At 41.4% G+C, this 19546-nt stretch overlaps 1 protein-coding gene across 21 annotated transcripts in view; it reads right to left on the bottom strand.

Annotated features, from left to right (window-relative positions):
• The window catches only part of PCBP3 (poly(rC) binding protein 3), a 223878-nt gene that overhangs the window by 146178 nt on the left and 58154 nt on the right, over nt 1–19546 (bottom strand). For 9 of the 21 annotated variants that reach the window (XM_070466890.1, XM_070466893.1, XM_070466891.1 and 6 more), the window contains exon 1: nt 19287–19400. The exons of 6 other annotated variants lie outside the window; for them this stretch is intronic. In XM_070466890.1, the coding sequence (XP_070322991.1) occupies nt 19287–19345 (59 nt within the window). In that variant the 5' untranslated portion in view covers nt 19346–19400. Of the gene's footprint in view, nt 1–19286; nt 19401–19546 lie in introns of those variants that run through there. 6 more of the 21 variants (XM_070466895.1, XM_070466897.1, XM_070466896.1 and 3 more) reach the window with 2 other exon arrangements.

The following is a 19546-nucleotide window of genomic DNA, read 5'->3' as shown; positions in this document are numbered from 1 at the left end:
AAAGCACTAGAAATACACTGGGTTGGCCAAAAGGTTCGTTCAGGTTTTTCCATAACATCCTGAATGAACAATATTTAAAAGCATCTCCAATTCCCAAACAATAGCAATGACAGAGTAGAGGGTATTTTCTTCTGGTAGTTTCTCGTTGTAACATTCACGTATTTTTAAATGAGGCAGAATATATATGCTTTCAGAACAGTATAATACATCTGTGTCTGTAATACTTGCAGAAAATGTTCACAACAGCTTGTTTTAGCTTTTAAACTGTTTATTGAGGGCCTTCCCTAGTGGCTCTGCAGTAAGAATTGTCTTGTTAATGCAGGAGATGTGGGTTCAGTCCCTGCATCTGGAAGATCCCCTGGAGAGAGGGAAATGGCAACTCACTCCAGTATTCTTGCCTGTGAAATCCCATGGACATAGGATCCTGACACACTGCAGTTCATGGGGTCACAAAAGAGTTGAACATGACTGAGTGACTAAACAACAGCTGTTTATTGAAATTCAAAGAAATAAGTCTATGAAAATCAAACATCTATTATTTGAAATTACTTGTGTTGCTTTTATGCCTAGAACAATGCTTCCATATATCAAAGATCAGGCTAATTTTCACATACTTCTTCTCTAATTAAAAAAAAAAAAAAAAAAAAAGGACTTCCCTGGTGGTTCAGTGTCCCCAGGGCAGGGGGTATGGGTTGGATCCCCGGCTGGGGAACTAAGATCCCATACGCCATGGGGAAACTAAGCCTCTGCCACAACTAGAGCGCCTGCATACTGCAGTGAAGACCCAGGGCAGCCAACAACAAAAGGAGAATATATATATATATAGTTTCTCCTACGAGTATTAAAGCAATGTGTGTTCACTTCAGAAAACTCAGAAATGTATGAAAACACGTTTTAGCAATGATCCCAGTTCTCAGAAACAGACAATATAACCCTTTGGTTGTATATCTCCTCAAGGCCTTTAAAATACACACACACATACACCTTTATTTTTTTGTCAAATATGCTGCTTTTATCTGTGTTTTGACTTCATATTCTGGGCTCGTTTTTCCATGTTATGAATCATTCCTATAAACATTAATTGCTGCCTAAAAGTCTATTGTGTGTATAAGTCCAATAACTGATTTACTAAATCATCTATTACTGGGCATTTGGGGTGCTTCCAATTATTATCTATGTAAATTAATGATGTAGTGAACATCCTCTGTACATAAATGTAATGCTTATCTGATTGTTGAAGATAAGTCAACAGTAGAGTTTTAAGCCAAGTGCCTGATGTTTTTAAAGCTTGTGATACACAAGGACAAAGCTCTCCAGAAACTTGTCTCCCTTCAGTCACTTTCTGAGACACAAAATAGTGACATCTCAGAGTCTGATCTCTGTGATTCCTTGCCAAAACTCCTTTGTATAAACCTTCTCAATATATATGCCAGCAAGAGGGTCAGAGAATGAGGTGCATGCATTTGTCCACTAATAAGGAGGCCTGGCACCTTTTCATGGTTGTTGGTATCTGTGCTCCTTTTGTAAACCACCTGCTCAATAATCACCAGCAAAGCAACTAGATGAGAGTCAATGAAAGCCATGATTATAAAAAGGACACGTAACTAATTTATGGCCAAAGATTCAACAAGTTTAAGTAAATCTATTGTAGAAAATATGAAATTCATGTGTTTTTAATATTAGAATTAAACATTTTTAATAATCTAGTAATAACTGAATTGAAATGGGATGGAATCAGTGTGAACTCAGGGCTACCACAAACACCCATGTGCAACTCCAGAGTCAAGATTTTAGCCTCTAACACTACTTTCCACAAAAGGAAAAAACATCCTTTGCTGTTTCTTTCTGTTTCTATAACTGAGGCAGGAGGTAGCAGAGAGCCTGAAATTGACAAGTGACTCAAGGAAAAAAAATACAAAATCTGAATAGAGATAGACATAGATGATATAGTATATAGAGATAGATATAGATAATATCTATCTCTGAATAAAGATAGATATAGATGATATACTATACTATAGATAAACTATACTATACACTATAGTGTATACTGTATACTATATCATCTCTGTCTATATATATAGATGATATACAGACATTTCAATGGAAGAATCTAGAAGAGAGACATCTACAGCGATGCAAATTTACCCCAAGAAGAAAGAAAAATCTGAAATAAACAATCTAACCTTATACCTAAAGGAAGTAGAAAAAGAACACATATAATTCAAAGCTATTAGAAGGAAAGAAATAATAAAGCCCAGGGTAGACATAAATGAAGTAGAGACTAAAAAGAAAAAAAAAAACAGAAAAGATGAATGATAAATGAAACTAAGAGCTGGTGCTTTGAAAAGGTAAACATAATTGATAAACCTTTAGACAGATTCATCAAGGAAAAAATAAGAGAAGAGCCCAAATATGTAAGATCAGAAATGAAACTAGAGAAGTTACAACTAACACCACAGAAATACAAAAGATCGCAAGAGACTGCTATGGTAAACTAAGTGCCAATAAAATGGAAAACCTAGAGGAAATGGACGAATTTCTAGAAATGTATGATCTCCCAAGCCTGAACCATTAAGAAATAAAAAATATGAACAGATTACCAGTAATGAAATTGAATCAGTAATTTAGAAAAACTCTCAACAAAAAAAAAGGCTGGGCTAGTCAGCTTCACAGGAGAGTTTACCAAACATTTAGGGAAGAGTTAACACCCATCCTTCTCAACTGATTCCAAAAAAACTGCAAAGGGAGGAACACTTCCAAACTCATTCAGTGAGGCCATTATCACCCTGACACCAAAACCAGAAAAACATATCACCAAAAAAAGAAAATCACCAGCCAATATCACTGATGAACACAGATAAAAAATCCTCAACAAAATACTAGCAAATCAAATTCAACAATGTATTAAATGGATCATGCACCATGATCAAGTGGTATGATACACCCCAGGGATGGAAAGATGGATTAATATCCACAACTAACTAATGTGATACACCATATTACTAAATTGAAGAATAAGAATCACATGATCATCTCAATAGATGCAGGAAAAGCTTTTGACAAATCTCAATATCCAATTATGATAAAAGCTCTCTACAAAGTGGATAGAGAGGGAACACCTCAAAATAATAAAAGTCATATATGACAAACACACAACTAACATCATATTCAACAATGAAAAGCTGAAAGCATTTCCTCTAAGATTAGGAACAAGACAAGATTCCCATTCTCACCACTTTTATTCAACATAGCATTGGAAGTCCTAGCCACAGAAATCAAACAAGAAAAAGAAATCAAAGGAACCTGAACTGGAATGCTGAGTGTCGAAGAACTGATGCTTTTGAACTGTGCTTTGGCTTTAGTTTGAACATAGTTTGAACATGCTTTGGCATTGCCCTTCTTTGGGATTGGAATAAAAATTAACCTTTTCCAGTCCTGTGGCCACTGCTGAGTTTTCCAAATTTGCTGGTATATTGAGTGCAGCACTTTCACAGCATCATCTTTTAGGATTTGAAATAGCTCAGTTGGAATTCTATCACCTCCACTAGCTTTGTTCATAGTGATGCTTTCTAAGGCCCATTTGACTTCACATTCCAGGATGTCTGGATCTAGGTGAATCTTCTCACCCTCATGGTTATCTGGGTCATGAAGGTCTTTTTTCTATAGTTCTTCTGTGCATTCTTGCCACCTCTTCTTAATATCTTCTGCTTCTGTTAGGTCCATACCATTTCTGTCCTTTTTTGAACCCATCTTTGCATGAAATGTTCCCTTGGTATCTCTAATTTTCTTGAAGAGATCCCTAGTCTTTCCCATTCCATTGTTTTCCTCTATTTTTTTTTGCACTGATCACTGAGGAAGGCTTTCTTATCTCTCCTTGCTATTCTTTGGAACTCTGAATTCAAGTGGGTATATCTTTCCTTTTCTCCTTTGACTTTTGCTTCTCTTCTTTTCTCACCTATTTGTAAGCCCTCCTCAGACAACCATTTTCCCTTTTTGGGTCTCTTTTTCTTGTGGATGGTCTTGAAGGTCCTGCGCAATGTCACGAACCTCAATCCATAGTTCTTCAGGCACTCTATCAGATCTCATCACTTGAATATATTTGTCATTGTACAGTTGTAAGGGGTTTGATTTAGGTCCTACCTGAATGATCTAGTGATTTTCCCTACTTTCTTCAGTTTGACAATAAGGAGTTCATGATCTGAGGCACAGTCAGTTCCTGGTCTTGTTTCCGCTGACTGTATAGAGCTTCTCCATCTTTGACTGCAAAGAATATAATCAATCTGACAGCAACCAATAACCAGCAATATAATCAATCTGACCAATCTAGACAGCATGTTAAAAAGCAAAGACATTACTTTACTGACAAAGGTCCATATAGTCAAACGATGGTTTTTCCAGTAGTCATGTATGGATGTGAGAGTTGGACCATAAAGAAAGCTGAGCACCAAAGATTTGATGCTTATTTGAACTGTGGTGCTGGAGAAGACTCTTGAGAGTCCTTTGGACAGCAAAGAGGTCAAACCAGTCAATCATAAAGGCAATCAGTCCTGAATATTCATTGGAAGGACTGATGTTGAAGCTGAAGCTTCAATACTTTGGCCACCTGATGCGGAGAACTGACTCATTGAAAAAGACCCTAATGCTGGGAAAGTTTGAAGGCAGGAGGAGAAGGGGATGACAGAGGATAAGATGGTTGGATGGCATCACTGACTCGACAGACATGAGTTTGAGCAAGCTCCAGGAATTGATAATGGACAGGGAGGCCTGGTGTGCTGCAGCGCATGGGGTCACTAAGAGTCACACATGACTGAGCAACTGAACTGAACTGAACCATATGATTCAACAATTCCACTTCCGGGCATTATCTAAAGAAAACAAAACCACTAATTAGAAAAGATATATGCATTCCATGTTCACTACGGTATTATTTACAACAGACAAGATATGGAAGAAGCCTAAGTGTATACCAATAGGTGAATGGATAAAGAAGATGTGGTATAGAAATACAAAGGCAGAGACTTCCGTGGTGGCCCAGTGGCTAAGGCTCAATGCTCCCAATGCAGGGGTCCAGGTTTAATCCCTGGGTGGGGAGCTAGACTCCACATGCCACAATTAAAGATCCTACATGTCCTATTGAAGACTGGAGATCCTATGTGCTGCAACTAAGACCTGGCACAGCCAAATAAATAAAAATAAATATGTATTTGAAAATAATATATATTTTTAAAATAAATAAATGTAATATTATTTGTGACAGCACTGACAGACCTAGAGAGGATTAAGTAAAAAAAAGTCAGACAGAAAAAGACAAATATAGTATGATTTCATTTATATGTGGAATCTCAAAAAAACAAAATGACTAAACAGACAGAAACAAAATCATAGATATAGAGGACAAACGGGTGGTTGCCAGAAGGGAGGAAGGAAAGGGAAGGAGAGAAATAGGTGAGAAAGATAAAGCAGAACAAACTTCCAGTTGCAAAATAAATGAGTCACAGATACAAAATGTACAGTGTGTGAAGTACAGTCAATAATCATATATATCTTTGTATGGTAACATATCATAACTAAACTTACGGTGATCATTTTGAAATATACAGAAATACAGAATCACTATGTTATGTAACAGAAACTAACATAGTACTGGAGGTCAATTATATTTCAAAAACAAACAAAAGCAGAGAAAAAGAAATCAGATTTGTGATTACCAGAAGCAGGGGTTTGGGAGGGAGAAGTGCATGAAGGGAGTCAAAAGATAGGAACTCTGAATTATGAGATAAATAATTACAAGGGGTACAATGTACAACAGGACAAAAACAACACTGATGTATGTTATATGTGAAAGTTGTTATACGATTAAATCTTAAAAGTTCTAATCACAAGGAAAACTTTTTTCATTTTTTTCAATTTTGTATCTATATGACATGATGGATGCTCACTAAACATACTGTAATAATCATTTCATGATTAAGTCAAATCATTATGGTGAATACCTTAACTTGCACAGAGCTGTATGTAAATTTTATCTGAATAAAACTGGAAGAAAAATAACCCAAAAAATGTAATAAAATAAAAAATACAAAAATTGCAAATCACACACAAAGAAGAAAAATAAATTGGACTGGATAAAAACTGAAAAGTTTTGTGCCTCAAAGGAAACTATAAATAAAGAAAGGGAGAATACAAGTTACAAAATGGAAGAAAACTTCTATAAATCTGATAAGCTTCCAGAATACATAAAGAATTACAATTCAGCAATAAAAAAGACAACTCAATTAAAAACGTGCAAAAGATTTGAATATACATTTCCCCAGAGAATCTATATAAATGGCCAATAAGCAAGTGAAAAGATTTGAAACATTATTAGTCATTAGGGTATAAATGTGTGCTCAGTTACTCAGTCATTTCTGACTCTTTGGGACCCCATGGACTGTAACCCACCAGGCTCCTCTGTCCATGGGATGTTTTAAGGCAAGAATACTGGAGTGGGTTGCTGTTTTCCTCCTTCAGAGGATCTTCTGACCCAGGGATTGAACCCGTGTCTTCTGTGTCTCCTGCATTGCAGGCAGATTCTCATACCGCTGTGCCATCAGGGAAGCCATAGACATTAGGCTAATGCAAATCAAAACTCACAATGATAGACCATGTCACACCCACCAGAATGGCTATAATCAAAAAGACTAACAATAACAAGTGTTAGTGAGATATCACCAGATGATACACATGGATGTACCTACACATGGACATCACCAGATGGTCAACACCAAAATCAGATTGATTATAGTCTTTGCAACCAAAGATGGAGAAGCTCGTATAGAGTCAGCAAAAACAAGACCGGGAGCTGACTGTGGCTCAGATCATGAACTCCTTATTGCCAAATTCAGACTTAAATTGAAGAAAGTAGGGAAAACCACTAGACCATTCAGGTATGACCTAAATCAAATCCCTTATGACTATACAGTGGAAGTGAGAAATGGATTTAAGAGATTAGATCTGATAGACAGAGTGCCTGATGAACTATGGATGGAGGTTCGTGACATTGTACAGGAGACAAGGATCAAGACCATTCCCATGGAAAAGAAATGCAAAAAGGGAAAATGGTTGTCCGAGGAGGCCTTACAAATAGCTGTGAAAAGAAGAGAAGTGAAAAGCAAAGGAGAAAGGGAAAGATATTCCCATTTGAATGCAGAGTTCCAAAGAATAGCAAGGAGAGATAAGAAAGCCTTCCTCAGTGATCAATGCAAAGAAACACAGGAAAACAACAGAATGGGAAAGACTAGAGATCTCTTCAAGAGAATTAGAGATACCAAGGGAGCATTTCATGCAAAGATGGGTTTGAAAAAGGACAGAAATGATATGGACCTAACAGAAGCAGAAGATATTAAGAAGAGGTGGCAAAAATACACAGAAAAACTGTACAAAAAAGATCTTCATGACCCAGATAATCACGATGGTGTGATCACTCACCTAGAGCCAGACATCCTGGAATGTGAAGTCAAATGGGCCTTAGAAAGCATCACTATGAACAAAGTTAGTGGAGGTGATGGAATTCCAGTTGAGCTATCTCAAATCCTGAAAGATGATGCTGTGAAAGTGCTGCACTCAATATGCCAGCAAATTTGGAAAACTCAGCAGTGGCCACAGGACTGGAAAAGGTCAGTTTTCATTCCAATCCCAAAGAAAGGCAATACCAAAGAATGCTCAAACTACCACACAATTGCACTCATCTCACATGCTAGTAAAGTAATGCTCAAAATTCTCCAAGCCAGGCTTTGGCAATACATGGACTGTGAACTTCCAGATGTTCAAGCTGGTTTTAGAAAAGGCAGGGGAACCAGAGATCAAATGGCCAACATCCGTTGGATCATCGAAAAAGCAAGAGAGTTCCAGAAAAACATCTATTTCTGCTTTATTGACTATGCCAGAGTCTTTGACTGTGTGGATCACAATAAACTGTGGAAAATTCTGAAAGAGATGGGCATACCAGACCACCTGACCTGCCTCTTGAGAAACCTATGTGCAGGTCAGGAAGCAACAGTTAGAACTGCACATGGAACAACAGACTGGTTCCAAATAGGAAAAGGAATACATGTCAAGGCTGTATATTGTCACCCTGCTTATTTAACTTATATACAGAGTACATCATGAGAAACGCTGGGCTGGAAGCACAAGCTGGAATCAAGATTGCCGGGAGAAATACCAATAACCTCAGATATGCAGATGACACCACCCTTATGGCAGAAAGTGAAGAGGAACTAAAAAGCCTCTTGATGAAAGTGAAAGAGGAGAGTGAAAAAGTTGGCTTAAAAGCTCAACATTCAGAAAACTAAGATCATGGCATCCGGTCCCATCACTTCATGGGAAATAGATGGGGAGACAGCGGAAACAGTGTCAGACTTTATTTCTTTGGACTCCAAAATCACTGCAGATGGTGAATGCAGCCATGAAATTAAAAGACGCTTACTCCTTGGAAGGAAAGTTATGACCAACCTAGACAGCATATTAAAAAACAGAGACATTACTTTGCCAACAAAGGTCTGTCTAGTCAAGGCTATGGTTTTTCCAGTGGTCATGTATGGATGTGAGAGTTGGACTGTGAAGAAAGCTGAGCACCAAAAAATTGATTCTTTTGAACTGTGGTGTTGGAGAAGACTCTTGAGAGTCCCTTGGACTGCAAGGAGATCCCACCAGTTCATCCTAAAGGAGATAAGTCCTGGGTGTTCATTAGAAGGACTGACACTGAAGCTGAAACTCCAATACTTTGGCCACCTCATTGAAGAGTTGACTCGTTGGGAAAGACCCTGATACTGGGAGGAATTGGGGGCAGAAGGAGAAGGGGACGACAGAGGATGAGATGGCTGGATGGCATCACCGACTCGATGGACATGAGTTTGAGTTAACTCCGGGAGTTGTTGATGGACAGGGAGGCCTGGCGTGCTGCAATTCAAGGGGTCGCAAAGAGTCGGACACGACTGAGCAACTGAACTGAACTGAACTGACTGAGTGAGGATATGCAGGAAATAGAACCCTCATATAATATTGGCAGGAAATATTTTTCCTGCCATTTTGGAAAACACTCTGGCAGTCTGTCAAAAAGTTAAATCTATTATTGCCCCGTGACTCAGCAATTTCATTCCTGTACACTTAAGGGAATGAGAAATACACATTCATACAAAAACCTGTACATCAAGTTCATAACAGCATTAATCACAATAGCTAAAAAACAGAAACAATCTAATGATCCATTAATGGATGAAAGGATAAACAAAATGCTATATTCGTAGGATGGAATATAATTCAGCCATAAAAAGGAATAAAGTACTAATACATGCTACAACATAGATGAACCTTGAAAACATTACATTAAGTGAAAAAGTCCATGTACCACATCCTCTATGATTCCATTTATATGAAATGTCCAGAATGGGAAAATCCATAGAAATGGTGGGGAGGGACTGGAGAAGGGGAGAATGGGAGGTGACTGCTAATGGGTATGAGGTATCTTTTGGGGTTGTAGAAGATGTTCTGGAATTAGATGGTGATAGCTGTGATAGACGCACAGCTCTGTAAATACGCCAAAAACCACTCAATGAGGCACTCTAATCAAGCAAATTTTATGGTATGTGAATTGTATCTCAAATTAAAAAATAAACACAGTAGACATCTATGTACTTACAATGAAGAATAAAGAGTTGTCAACATTTTGCTTTATTTGCTTCAGAACTCTATTTAAAATGCTTTCAGATGCCACTGAAGCCCTACACCCTACTGATTATCTCTCCTTCTCTATAGGAAAGTAATGACACAATCTAAACACATCATTCACATTCAGGTGTTTATACCTCTACTGGCTGTGTAAATATGCAAAAGCAAAAAAACCATACAGCACCAGTACTTTTATAACTTGGTTTTTCACAGTCAGCATTGTTACTGAGATTTATGCATCTTGATATGCAGAGATATAATTCATTTAACGAAGAATAATTTTTGACAGTATGAAGAAAACAAATGTTTGGATCCACTTATTGAGGCCAATTGGGTAGTTTCCAGTGTCTTGTTACTGCAAACACTGTAGGACCACGTCCTCAGGTACTCGTGGGACTTTCTAAAACAAATGCTGAAAATGGCATTGGTGGGTCCTACTAGGTGCACATTGTTAGCTTCACTAATGTAACCAAATCAGTCTCCAAAGTGGTTATACCAACCTGTACTCTTAACAGCAAGGTGGAAGAGTTCCCGTGTACCCACAACATCACTGATACTTATTAACTGGCATCACGCTTATAAATCTGATGAGTAGAAGTGGTCTCTCACTGTTTTCATTCACATTTCATGGATTAATAGAAAAATCACACAGTTTTCATAGATTTATAACTTTTATGACTTCCTCATTTGGGATTTTTTTATAGCCTTTATCCACTGTAAGCTTATTCTTTCTAGATCTTTGATGTCAATCCTTTTCAAGTTATATGACTTTCAAATGTATCTGCCTGTCTGTAGTCTGTCTTTTAATTCTATAAATATCTTCTGCCACACAGATGACTTTTCTACTTCATATAGACAAATAAACCAGTCTTTTTCCCTACAGTTGGTGCTTGGTTTAAGAAATTCATCTTCAACCAGATGTCAAAGACAATCTTCTGTCTTCTGTAAATTTCAGTTTTGCTTTTCACACTCAGGATTTGATTCCATCTAGAATTCAGTCTCATATATGAAGCATTTTGTATGGATCTAATTCTATTCTTTACCATAGGAGTGGAAGATTATCCCAGCAGTATTGACTAAAAGATCCCTCCTCTGCCCATGGACTTGTAATATAACCTTGTAAAGTATGAATTCCTTTGGGCGTAGGCTGTGGGGGAGTAAGGGTTGTGGGGGAGTAAGGCTGTGGTTGGGTGCGGGCATATTTGAGTGTGTGAGTATGTGGGTATGTGTAGGTAGGTGGGTCGATGTGGGGGCATGTGAGTGTGCATGGGGGCTATACGGCTGTGTGTGATGTGAGGGTGTGTGAATATGTTCCCTACTCTGTTGCACTGGCATATTTGTCTGTCCCTGGTCTAATAATGCAGATATCAAATATTACACTTTTATAATAAGCTTTAACATTTGATGGGTAAGTCCCTCTTATTTTTCTTCAAAAATAATTAGTATTTTGATCCCTGACTCTTCTACCTAGATTTTAGAATCAGCACTTCCAAACCCATGAGAAGACCTGTCAGGATTTGATTTTGCAGTTAACTGACAAATGTCATTTTACAATACTGGTTATTCACACTATTAACAAGACCCTGATGCTGGGAAAGGTTGAAGGCAGGAGGAGAAGGGGACAACAGAGGATGAGATAGTTGGATGGCATCACTGACTCAAAGGGCATGAGTCTGAGCAAGCTCCGGGAGTTAGTGAAGGACAGGGAAGCCTGGCGTGCTGTAGTCCATGGGATCGCAAAGAGTCAGACACAACTGAGCGACTGAACAACACCAACAAGATACAGTTAATATTGTTTATTTATGACTACTATTTTCATTTTTTGATCAATCCTATCAAATATTTGAAAGTTTGATTTTTTTGACAAAGGCCCAGCTTTTCATTACACATACTTTTCTTTGTCTTACAAATTTCTGTTCTTACTGCTATAATTTCCTTCCTTCTACTTTCTTTTGCTCTCCTACCTTAAGGCGAACACTTACTTGATCGATTCTGAGTCTTTATTCTTTCAAGCACTTAACTCTCAAGACATACACTTCCCTCTAAGTACTGCTGGTCCCGCATGCCTTAGTTTACATTGCTGGAGTCAGCCAATCTAAATACTCCCATTGTCACTTCCACTTTAACTTGAAAGGTTTTTAATGTTTCTTAATGGCTACCCACTCCAGTATTCTAGCCTGGAGAATCCATGGACGCGGGAGCCTGGCAAGACCTGGGACTAGAAACCCTGCAGTCCATGGGTCACAAAGAGTCAGACACAACTAAGCAACTAACACAAATGCCAAATACAGAAACTATTTCTTTACACTTTTATAACTGAACTCTGACTTAGTTTCATTTGGTCAAAGAACATACCCGTGAAAGAATGTGAGATTTACATTGTGACCAAATACAAAGTCAGATTTTGAAACTGTTTCACATGCATTTAGAACTTATGTATTCCCTAATGGTTGCATTTTTTTTATATGACCAAGAGATAGAGTTGTTCAAATCTTGAACACTTTACTCATGTGTTTATTGGATCTTTCAATTCCTGAGAAAGCAACATTAACGCAGTCCATATGATGGCAGCTTTATCAACTTCACCTTATAAATCAGCCAATTTTCCTATACAATCTGTTTTAGTTATTACAAATATATAAATTCAGAATCAATCTGTCTTTATCATAACTATTTTCTTTCATCATCATAAATTACATCTTATATTAAAATGCCTTCTATCTTTACATGTGTTCATCTGACACTAACAGATGACTCTAGTTTTAAGTGCCTAGTACATTTTCTTTATATAAATTATCAAACTCTCTCCTGGATGATTTTATTAAAAGCATTTGAATGGATTTGGTATTGTGTCATTCAAATCCAGTCTTAAGAGCCACATTCCTCATCAGCTCGCTGGGCACCCTGAAACACAGGATTTGCCAGAGGACTGGAGGCAGGTTTGAGATAAGAAGTGATGTCAGGAAGGCTCCAAGGCCTCGGCTCCATCAGGTCAGACATGAGGGCTGCAATGGAAGCTCAAGAGTTCAGCTCTGGACCTGTGAAGTCTGAGATGCTCATGAGCCTTGCGAGTGGAGACGTCAAAGAGGCAGACAAACAGTCCAAGGTGATGGGGCAACCCCGGTGGGAGCTGTCAAACAGAAAGTGGGTAAGACCCCGAAGGAATGAGGGAAGTTGGGGCACCAGTAGCCACACTGGAGAGACACAGGAGTGAGGGCAAAATGTTCTCCACTTGCTGTGGAGGCCACCAGCCCTCCAGGGGAAAGACAAAGCAAGAACAGGAAATATGAAACGTCCATATCCTCCCAACCACAAACTGAGACACGCTACAAACACAGTGAGAGTTTAACACATGACTCTGGGCAAGCCTCACTGGCAACTGTCCTGGCAACAGCCCCCGTCCCCAAGCCAACCAGGAGCACTCAACAGACAAAGGCAGAAAAGAGAAACCTGGGCGGAGCTGGGACAGCGGGCTTGGGAGGAGTGACCCTTGGGAAGAGTGACCAAAGCAGATAAGGAATCAGCTGGTGAGGAAAGGCATCCATATGTGACCACAGGGCACGTAGGAGAGCCGGAGCTGAACCAGTTTGAGGGCTTCTGCTGCCCCTGGCCAGGTCCGTGTGGATCAGAAGTCACACGGCCCTCCATCTTTAGAGTCATCCTCACTACCACTGTCGTCTCTGAGCCCACCAGCTAGATGATGCGTACCCTCAGCCCGCAGGTCCCTCATGAGAGGGCAGGATGGCAGCAGCGGAGAGTGGTCCTGCTACGCTGGGCTCCAGGGAGGCAGCTCAGGGGCCGGGCAGGGGGCACAGCCTGGAGGAGCCCACTGTGCAGGGGAAAGACCATGCGGCGCCCCCATGAGAGGAGCGGATGTGGGGGCACAGCAGCCGTGATACAAGGCAGGCACGTCTCACTGCCCTGCTGAGGTAACAAGCAGTGAGCCATGGTGTTCAGGACAGGCTGCTTCCTTCTGGGCAGGCCAGGAGAGCTGCGTGGATGGACGAGAGCACTCTGCCAGGCCCGGGGGCAACACTGACACACAGAGTTCAGAGGGCAGTCCCAACAGATGGAAAGCAAGAACAGGGTCAGGGCTCTGCCCAGTTCGGCTGGAACACTGACAAAGTGAAGGGGTGAAGTGGGGGTTCCGCTGGAAGCACAGCTGCAGCCAAAGTCAGAGGCCCCAGAGTGTGTGGATCAGGAGCTCACGAGCCTGGGTTTTTCCTGAAAGATTCAGGATGCCAAGGACAGCTTCTGATCAGAAATCAGGAGTTTCAATTTCCAGACATCTGGAATTATGTTACCATTGGAGTGATTTCCTAAAGTCCAGTGATACATTTGTCCCCAGACTCCATCCAGACGCCTGGAATTATATTACCATCAGAGTAACTATAATACATTTGTCCCCAAACCCCACACAGTGCCAGAAGATGACCTGTGTATTTCACTGCAAAGGCACCAATATTTCAATGTAAATGATACAGAAGCAACTCTCCCTAAAATGGATCTTCATAATCAGTATATGAATGTAGATTCTGAAAGTAGCTCAAGCTAGAAAGATGCTGACCACAAACCAACATTCACACTGTCAATAGAAGACATGGAAACAGCTTGCTTGGAAAAGAAAGAGTTCACAGTTGTCCTGCTTATCCACAGTGCTTATGTTCCAAGACCCCCAGGGGATGCCTGAAATCATGAGAGGAGTGAGCCCTTTGTATACTAGGCTTTTTCCTAAACACACAAACCTATGATCAAATTTAAGTAATAGTTAAGGCACAATAAGAGATTAATAATATCTAATAGCTTCTCCAGTAATTTTTATATTTTTTCAGCCCAAACCTAGTCCTGACTCTGTACCCAACCCTATGTGCAGTAAGTGGCTAGGGCCACTCATTTCGGCGTCTCCCTTGCCGAAGACTTTTTACAAACCATGCTTTCTGTCCCAACACATTGCCAACAATTCGAACACACCTTCTATTTTTGTCTTTCCCCCAACTTGGTGCTTTTTCCATGTTAACCTAAGCACTTATCACATACCATGGCCGTAACTTTTGCAGTTGGAGGTGTGACAGTGAAACTAGCACACATTTCTTTTTCCTTCTCCACAATTGCACGCAGAGAAGATTCCTTCTTACCGTAGACCCTAGCAACCTTAGCATACAAATTTTTCTTTCCTTATTAAGATCTGAATTTTCACCTTTTCACTTAAAGGAAACACTTGACAGCTTCTCATTGGCATATCTGAATTGCCAGCATCGCTACGCTACAGTCTGGGGCCAGTATTAAGTCAAATAAGGGTAACTTGACCACAAGCTCTGCAATACTGCGACAGCCACCTGATCACAGAGAGGACTGCTAAGTGACTGAAGGGCGGGACACACTGGCAAAGGGGTGATCCACGGCCCGGGCAGGAGAGAGCAGGACAGTGCAAGACTCCATCATGCTCCTCAGATTCATGAAAAGATGAACTGTTTATTTTTGGACCTTAGGTAAACGAAACCGTGAAAAGCAAAACTGCAGACAGTGGAGGCTACTGTATTTGCAAGCGGCAGAAGAGAGTCAGTCTTCAGGACTGACTCAGCAAATGAAAAACAGAGCAAAACCACAAATTTGGGGAATTTAGGAAATTGCAAATTAAAAGAATGAGATACAACTATATACCTTTTAGGGTTATTAAAGTCTAAAAAATCCTGACATTACCAAACACTGGCAAGGAAGCAGAAAAGCAGGAGGTCACTCTCATTCATTCATAGAGGGACTAAAACACAGTCTTACAATGTGATCTAGCAACTGTGCTCCCTGGTACTTGCCCAAATGAACTGAAAACTTCATGTCCAAAAAAACCTGCACACAAAGGTTTATAGAAGCTTTATTCATAACCAGCAAAAGCTAGAAGCAACAGAAACATCTTTCAATAGGTAAACAGACAAATAAGTCACAGTATGTTAGTATAATGGAGTATTATTCAACAATAAAAAAGAAATGACCCGTCAAACCACATATATAAACAAAATAAATGAAGCTTTAAATACATACTGCTAAGTGAAAGAGATTTGTCTGAATAAGCTACATACTGTATGATTCTAACTATATAACATTCTGGAAAAGACACAGTTGCAGAGACGATAAACAGATCAGTGATTATCTAGGGCTCGGGGAAGGGGCTGAACAAGGGAAGCACGGGAGATTTTTTAGAGCAGTGAAACTATCATGTGTTATGTTGCAATGGTGACTACAAAACAGTAAGCATTTGTCAAAAGCTACAGAACTTTACAGCACAAAAAATAAACCTTAATGTATGCAATTTTAAAAGCATTTAGGATGTCAGGAGACTCCTGAGATGGAACGTGGAATGTGACAAAAGACTTCAACTGCACTTCAAATGTCTGCATCAGCCTCTCTGGAGAGGGTGGGGAATAAGGAGTTGGGGTGAGGAACTCTGGAAATGAGTGGAGTCCATAAGAGTAAAGGCAAAGGAACTGTGCTTAACGCTGTGCTCTAGTTGATAAGGTTGTTTCCCAGGAGATGTAAGCTGATGAGCGATGCTGGTCTTGCTGAGCATGTGTGCTGGAATTAAGTCATTAAATAAAAGTGGACCCGGTGGTAGGAGCCAGGTGTTCCATTGTTTGAGGGGAGGTTATACACAGGAGGGGGAGAGGCTGGGTGAACTGGCGCTGCAAATGTCAGCATGAACTCATGTTCAGCTTTATACCAATACAGATGGTTACACACAGAAATATTGACAGCTATGTCTGGATACACAGGTTAGTATGTACATACATCTCCCCTGCGCTGTCAGCCAAGAGTGCCTAGAAGTAACCACACCTCAGTAACAACATCCACACCAGCCTTCAGACACTGGTTTCTTATACCATTTTCTGATCAAAGGAAACAGGCTCCTGGTTTTTAGGACAGAGGCAGGCTACACAGAAAATGGGCCTGGAGTATCTTACAGCACAAGAAAGGAAAGATATGCTTAAAAAACAAAACAGAGCAAACACACACACACAATGACGGGGGCACATCAAAGGGACACAGGAGCCAATGAATGAATTCCCATCCATCAAAACCAGAGCAATCTGAGCAACTGAATAAAGAAAGCAGTGCAGGGCTCTACACCAAAGGATAAACAAATACCCACGGATTCAAACTGACACAAGTCAGTGTCAGTGAATAAGTGAGAATAAGAGGAGAAGAGGGAATCTACTCTGCGGGAAAATCCATGAGTTCTCAGTTGCTCCATCCTGGGGAGGGGAGGGAGCAGCCCCTCCTCAGGTACAGGGTGGGCATAGCAACCTCCTTCCAGAGAACGGTGGAGGGGGGAGAGCTATGCAGTGGAGAGACCAAACAGACACACAGGAGCCAGGTGACCACAGTCAGTGTCCACCATGCAGGTCACGTGAGGACACCCACCCTGGAAGGACATGATGAGAAGGGCCCTTTGCCTCTGTGGACTTTCTCCCAAAAACCTACACCCTCAATCTGATCATGAGACAACATCAAATGTCAGTAGAGGAACAGTCTACAAAACATTTGACCAGTCCTACCCAAGACTCCATCAAGAACAAGGAAAGCCTAAGGAAGTATCATAGCCGAGACGAGCCTAAAGAAACATGACAAATGTATTCTGGGACGGAAAAAGGACGCTAGGGAAAAACTAAGAAAACTGAAAGGATAGACTTTCGTGAATAATAATGTACCAACATCGGTCCATTAATTATGACAAATGGACCTGACTAATATAAACCATTAAACTGGCTATGAGAATTCTCTGTACTATCTTTATAATAAATCTGTAACTCTAAAATTGTTTTAAAGAAAAGTTTGGGTTTTTTTTTTTAATATAAAAACAGTAATTAAAGGAAGAAAAAGACCAAGGTCACCAAGTTTTCAGTAGTCTGGTCATAGTATTTCAGTAGTCATGTTCAACAGCAACTTCCTCAAGTTCAGAGAGCGTGTCATGGACCTGAAGACACGGACACTGCAAAGCCAGAAGGTCCACGTTTTTAGGAATTGCTTCAGATTTCACCATCTGCACGCCTTGTAACCAGCAGTGTATCTGAGATGCGAAGTGTCTCTCCTCCCACTAAGGTAGGTGATCTGCTTAGTTGTAATGGAAGCAGACCAAAGTGCCTGCTTTGTAAGATTATTTCAAAATCTTACACTAAATATCAGCCTGGTACGCTGATTATTCTAGAAGGCAGGCCATCAATAAGGCTGAATGGTTTGTCCAACAGCTCCACAGCCAGCAAGCGAGAGAACCAGTCTTTGAACTCCCTGCTGCCAGGAACTACAGCCAGGCCAGACTCTGTTCGAGGGCCCAGGAACATGGCAAGGTGGCTGCCACCCAGAGCCTGGCCTGGCCATGGACAGAGCTCCTGTCAGGTCGACATTTTCAAGAAAAGTGTGGATGCTCCTGGGGGAACAAAGGACTCTTCCTACATGGAGAAAGATCAGGAGTCATCTTAAATCTGTGCCCTTGAAACAGAGCCAGAGCCTAAAAGCTTTTACGGAACCACATGCATCACAGTCATCAATATGCCATTAGATCCTGGACATTAATTCTCTAAAAGTATTTCTGAACCTCTGAAAGGATTAACCCTTTACGGAAGTAAATCCACCCCTCCCGTACGCTCCAGCTGCTGGCTCTGCTGCCTCAGTAACACTTCAGTGAGACATTGATCTCCTTCTGTCTCACTAAGGTTACCTGGATACAGCTGTTTCGCAGAGCTTTCACTCTACTTCCCGTATGTCAGGAGGACTCCCTTCAGCTGCCAAAAGTTCTGTGGTTCCTCAATGTCATGCAGCAAAGACCGTGGTTCCCTCCTGGCTGCTGGACCCACGTGCAGTGGTGCGAGGGCTCAGGGAGTCACAGACCACAGGGGCACACGGGAGTCCTGAAGTCTCCCAAGAGAACCATTCGGGGTGTTCAGACGTCACCTAACCCTCTGCCCCAGTGCGGGGCTCCTGGTGCCCAGTCTCCCACTGCCACCTCCCTTCCCAAGGTGGCCAGATGCCCCCCAACCCGAGATCGCCCACAAGGTAAGCTGGCCATCGCTGTGAGTCTAACCACTGACGCTCCTCTCACACTGAACCTCTCTCAGGCTATTTCCGAACCCAAGGCTTTCCAGTCCTCCACCTTCCTATCCCTCAGGAGGAGGGGCCGGGTTGGGCCGGGTCCTCTGGGGCAGCTTTTTCTGAGTCATGCCAACCAGCCCCAGTCCCCTGGTGGTCACCCATGGTGCAGCAGGACCAGGCTCTGTGCTGAGAGGCCTGGGCTGCATCCTGACACATTTCTTAGTAGAACAACCTTCTAAACCTTCTTGACTCTTCTAAACCACAGTGTCCTCCTCCCCCGGGCAGCCAGTTCCTGGGCAACACAGGGGAGCACACAGCACCCACACAGCACCACTCAGCTGCCTGGCCCCTGACCTGCATACCCCGCCCCACCCGCTCCAGGAGCCTGATGGCGGACAGACAGCACACAGTGAAGCCAGAGGCAATCTCCTTCATTGAGGGGCGTCGCTCTGATACCACAACCTGTACTTTCCCTCAGACACCAAGCTGGTGACAGATACCTGGAGACAGAGCACGTGCGCTGACCAGAGTCTCTCCAAGAGGGGCCAGGGGAGCTCATTGGGAATGAAGAGTCCCAGGCCTGCCTCGAATCTACCGGATCATAATCGGCATTTGAAGACTCCCCCAGTGATTCACGTGCAGGGTAAAGTCTGAGAAGCACTGGCCTCGATCCCTAGGGACAAACAGGATTTCAAGTCCAAAGTCAGGGAGTCAGGGAGTATTTCAGAATACAACGCATTCTTTCTTTCCCACACCTGCT

This window comes from Odocoileus virginianus, chromosome 4 (genome assembly GCF_023699985.2).
Source record: "Odocoileus virginianus isolate 20LAN1187 ecotype Illinois chromosome 4, Ovbor_1.2, whole genome shotgun sequence".
NCBI classification, from domain to species: Eukaryota; Metazoa; Chordata; class Mammalia; order Artiodactyla; family Cervidae; genus Odocoileus; species Odocoileus virginianus.
Note: the sequence above shows the minus strand (reverse complement) of the source record. Positions and strands in the feature narration are given on the sequence as shown.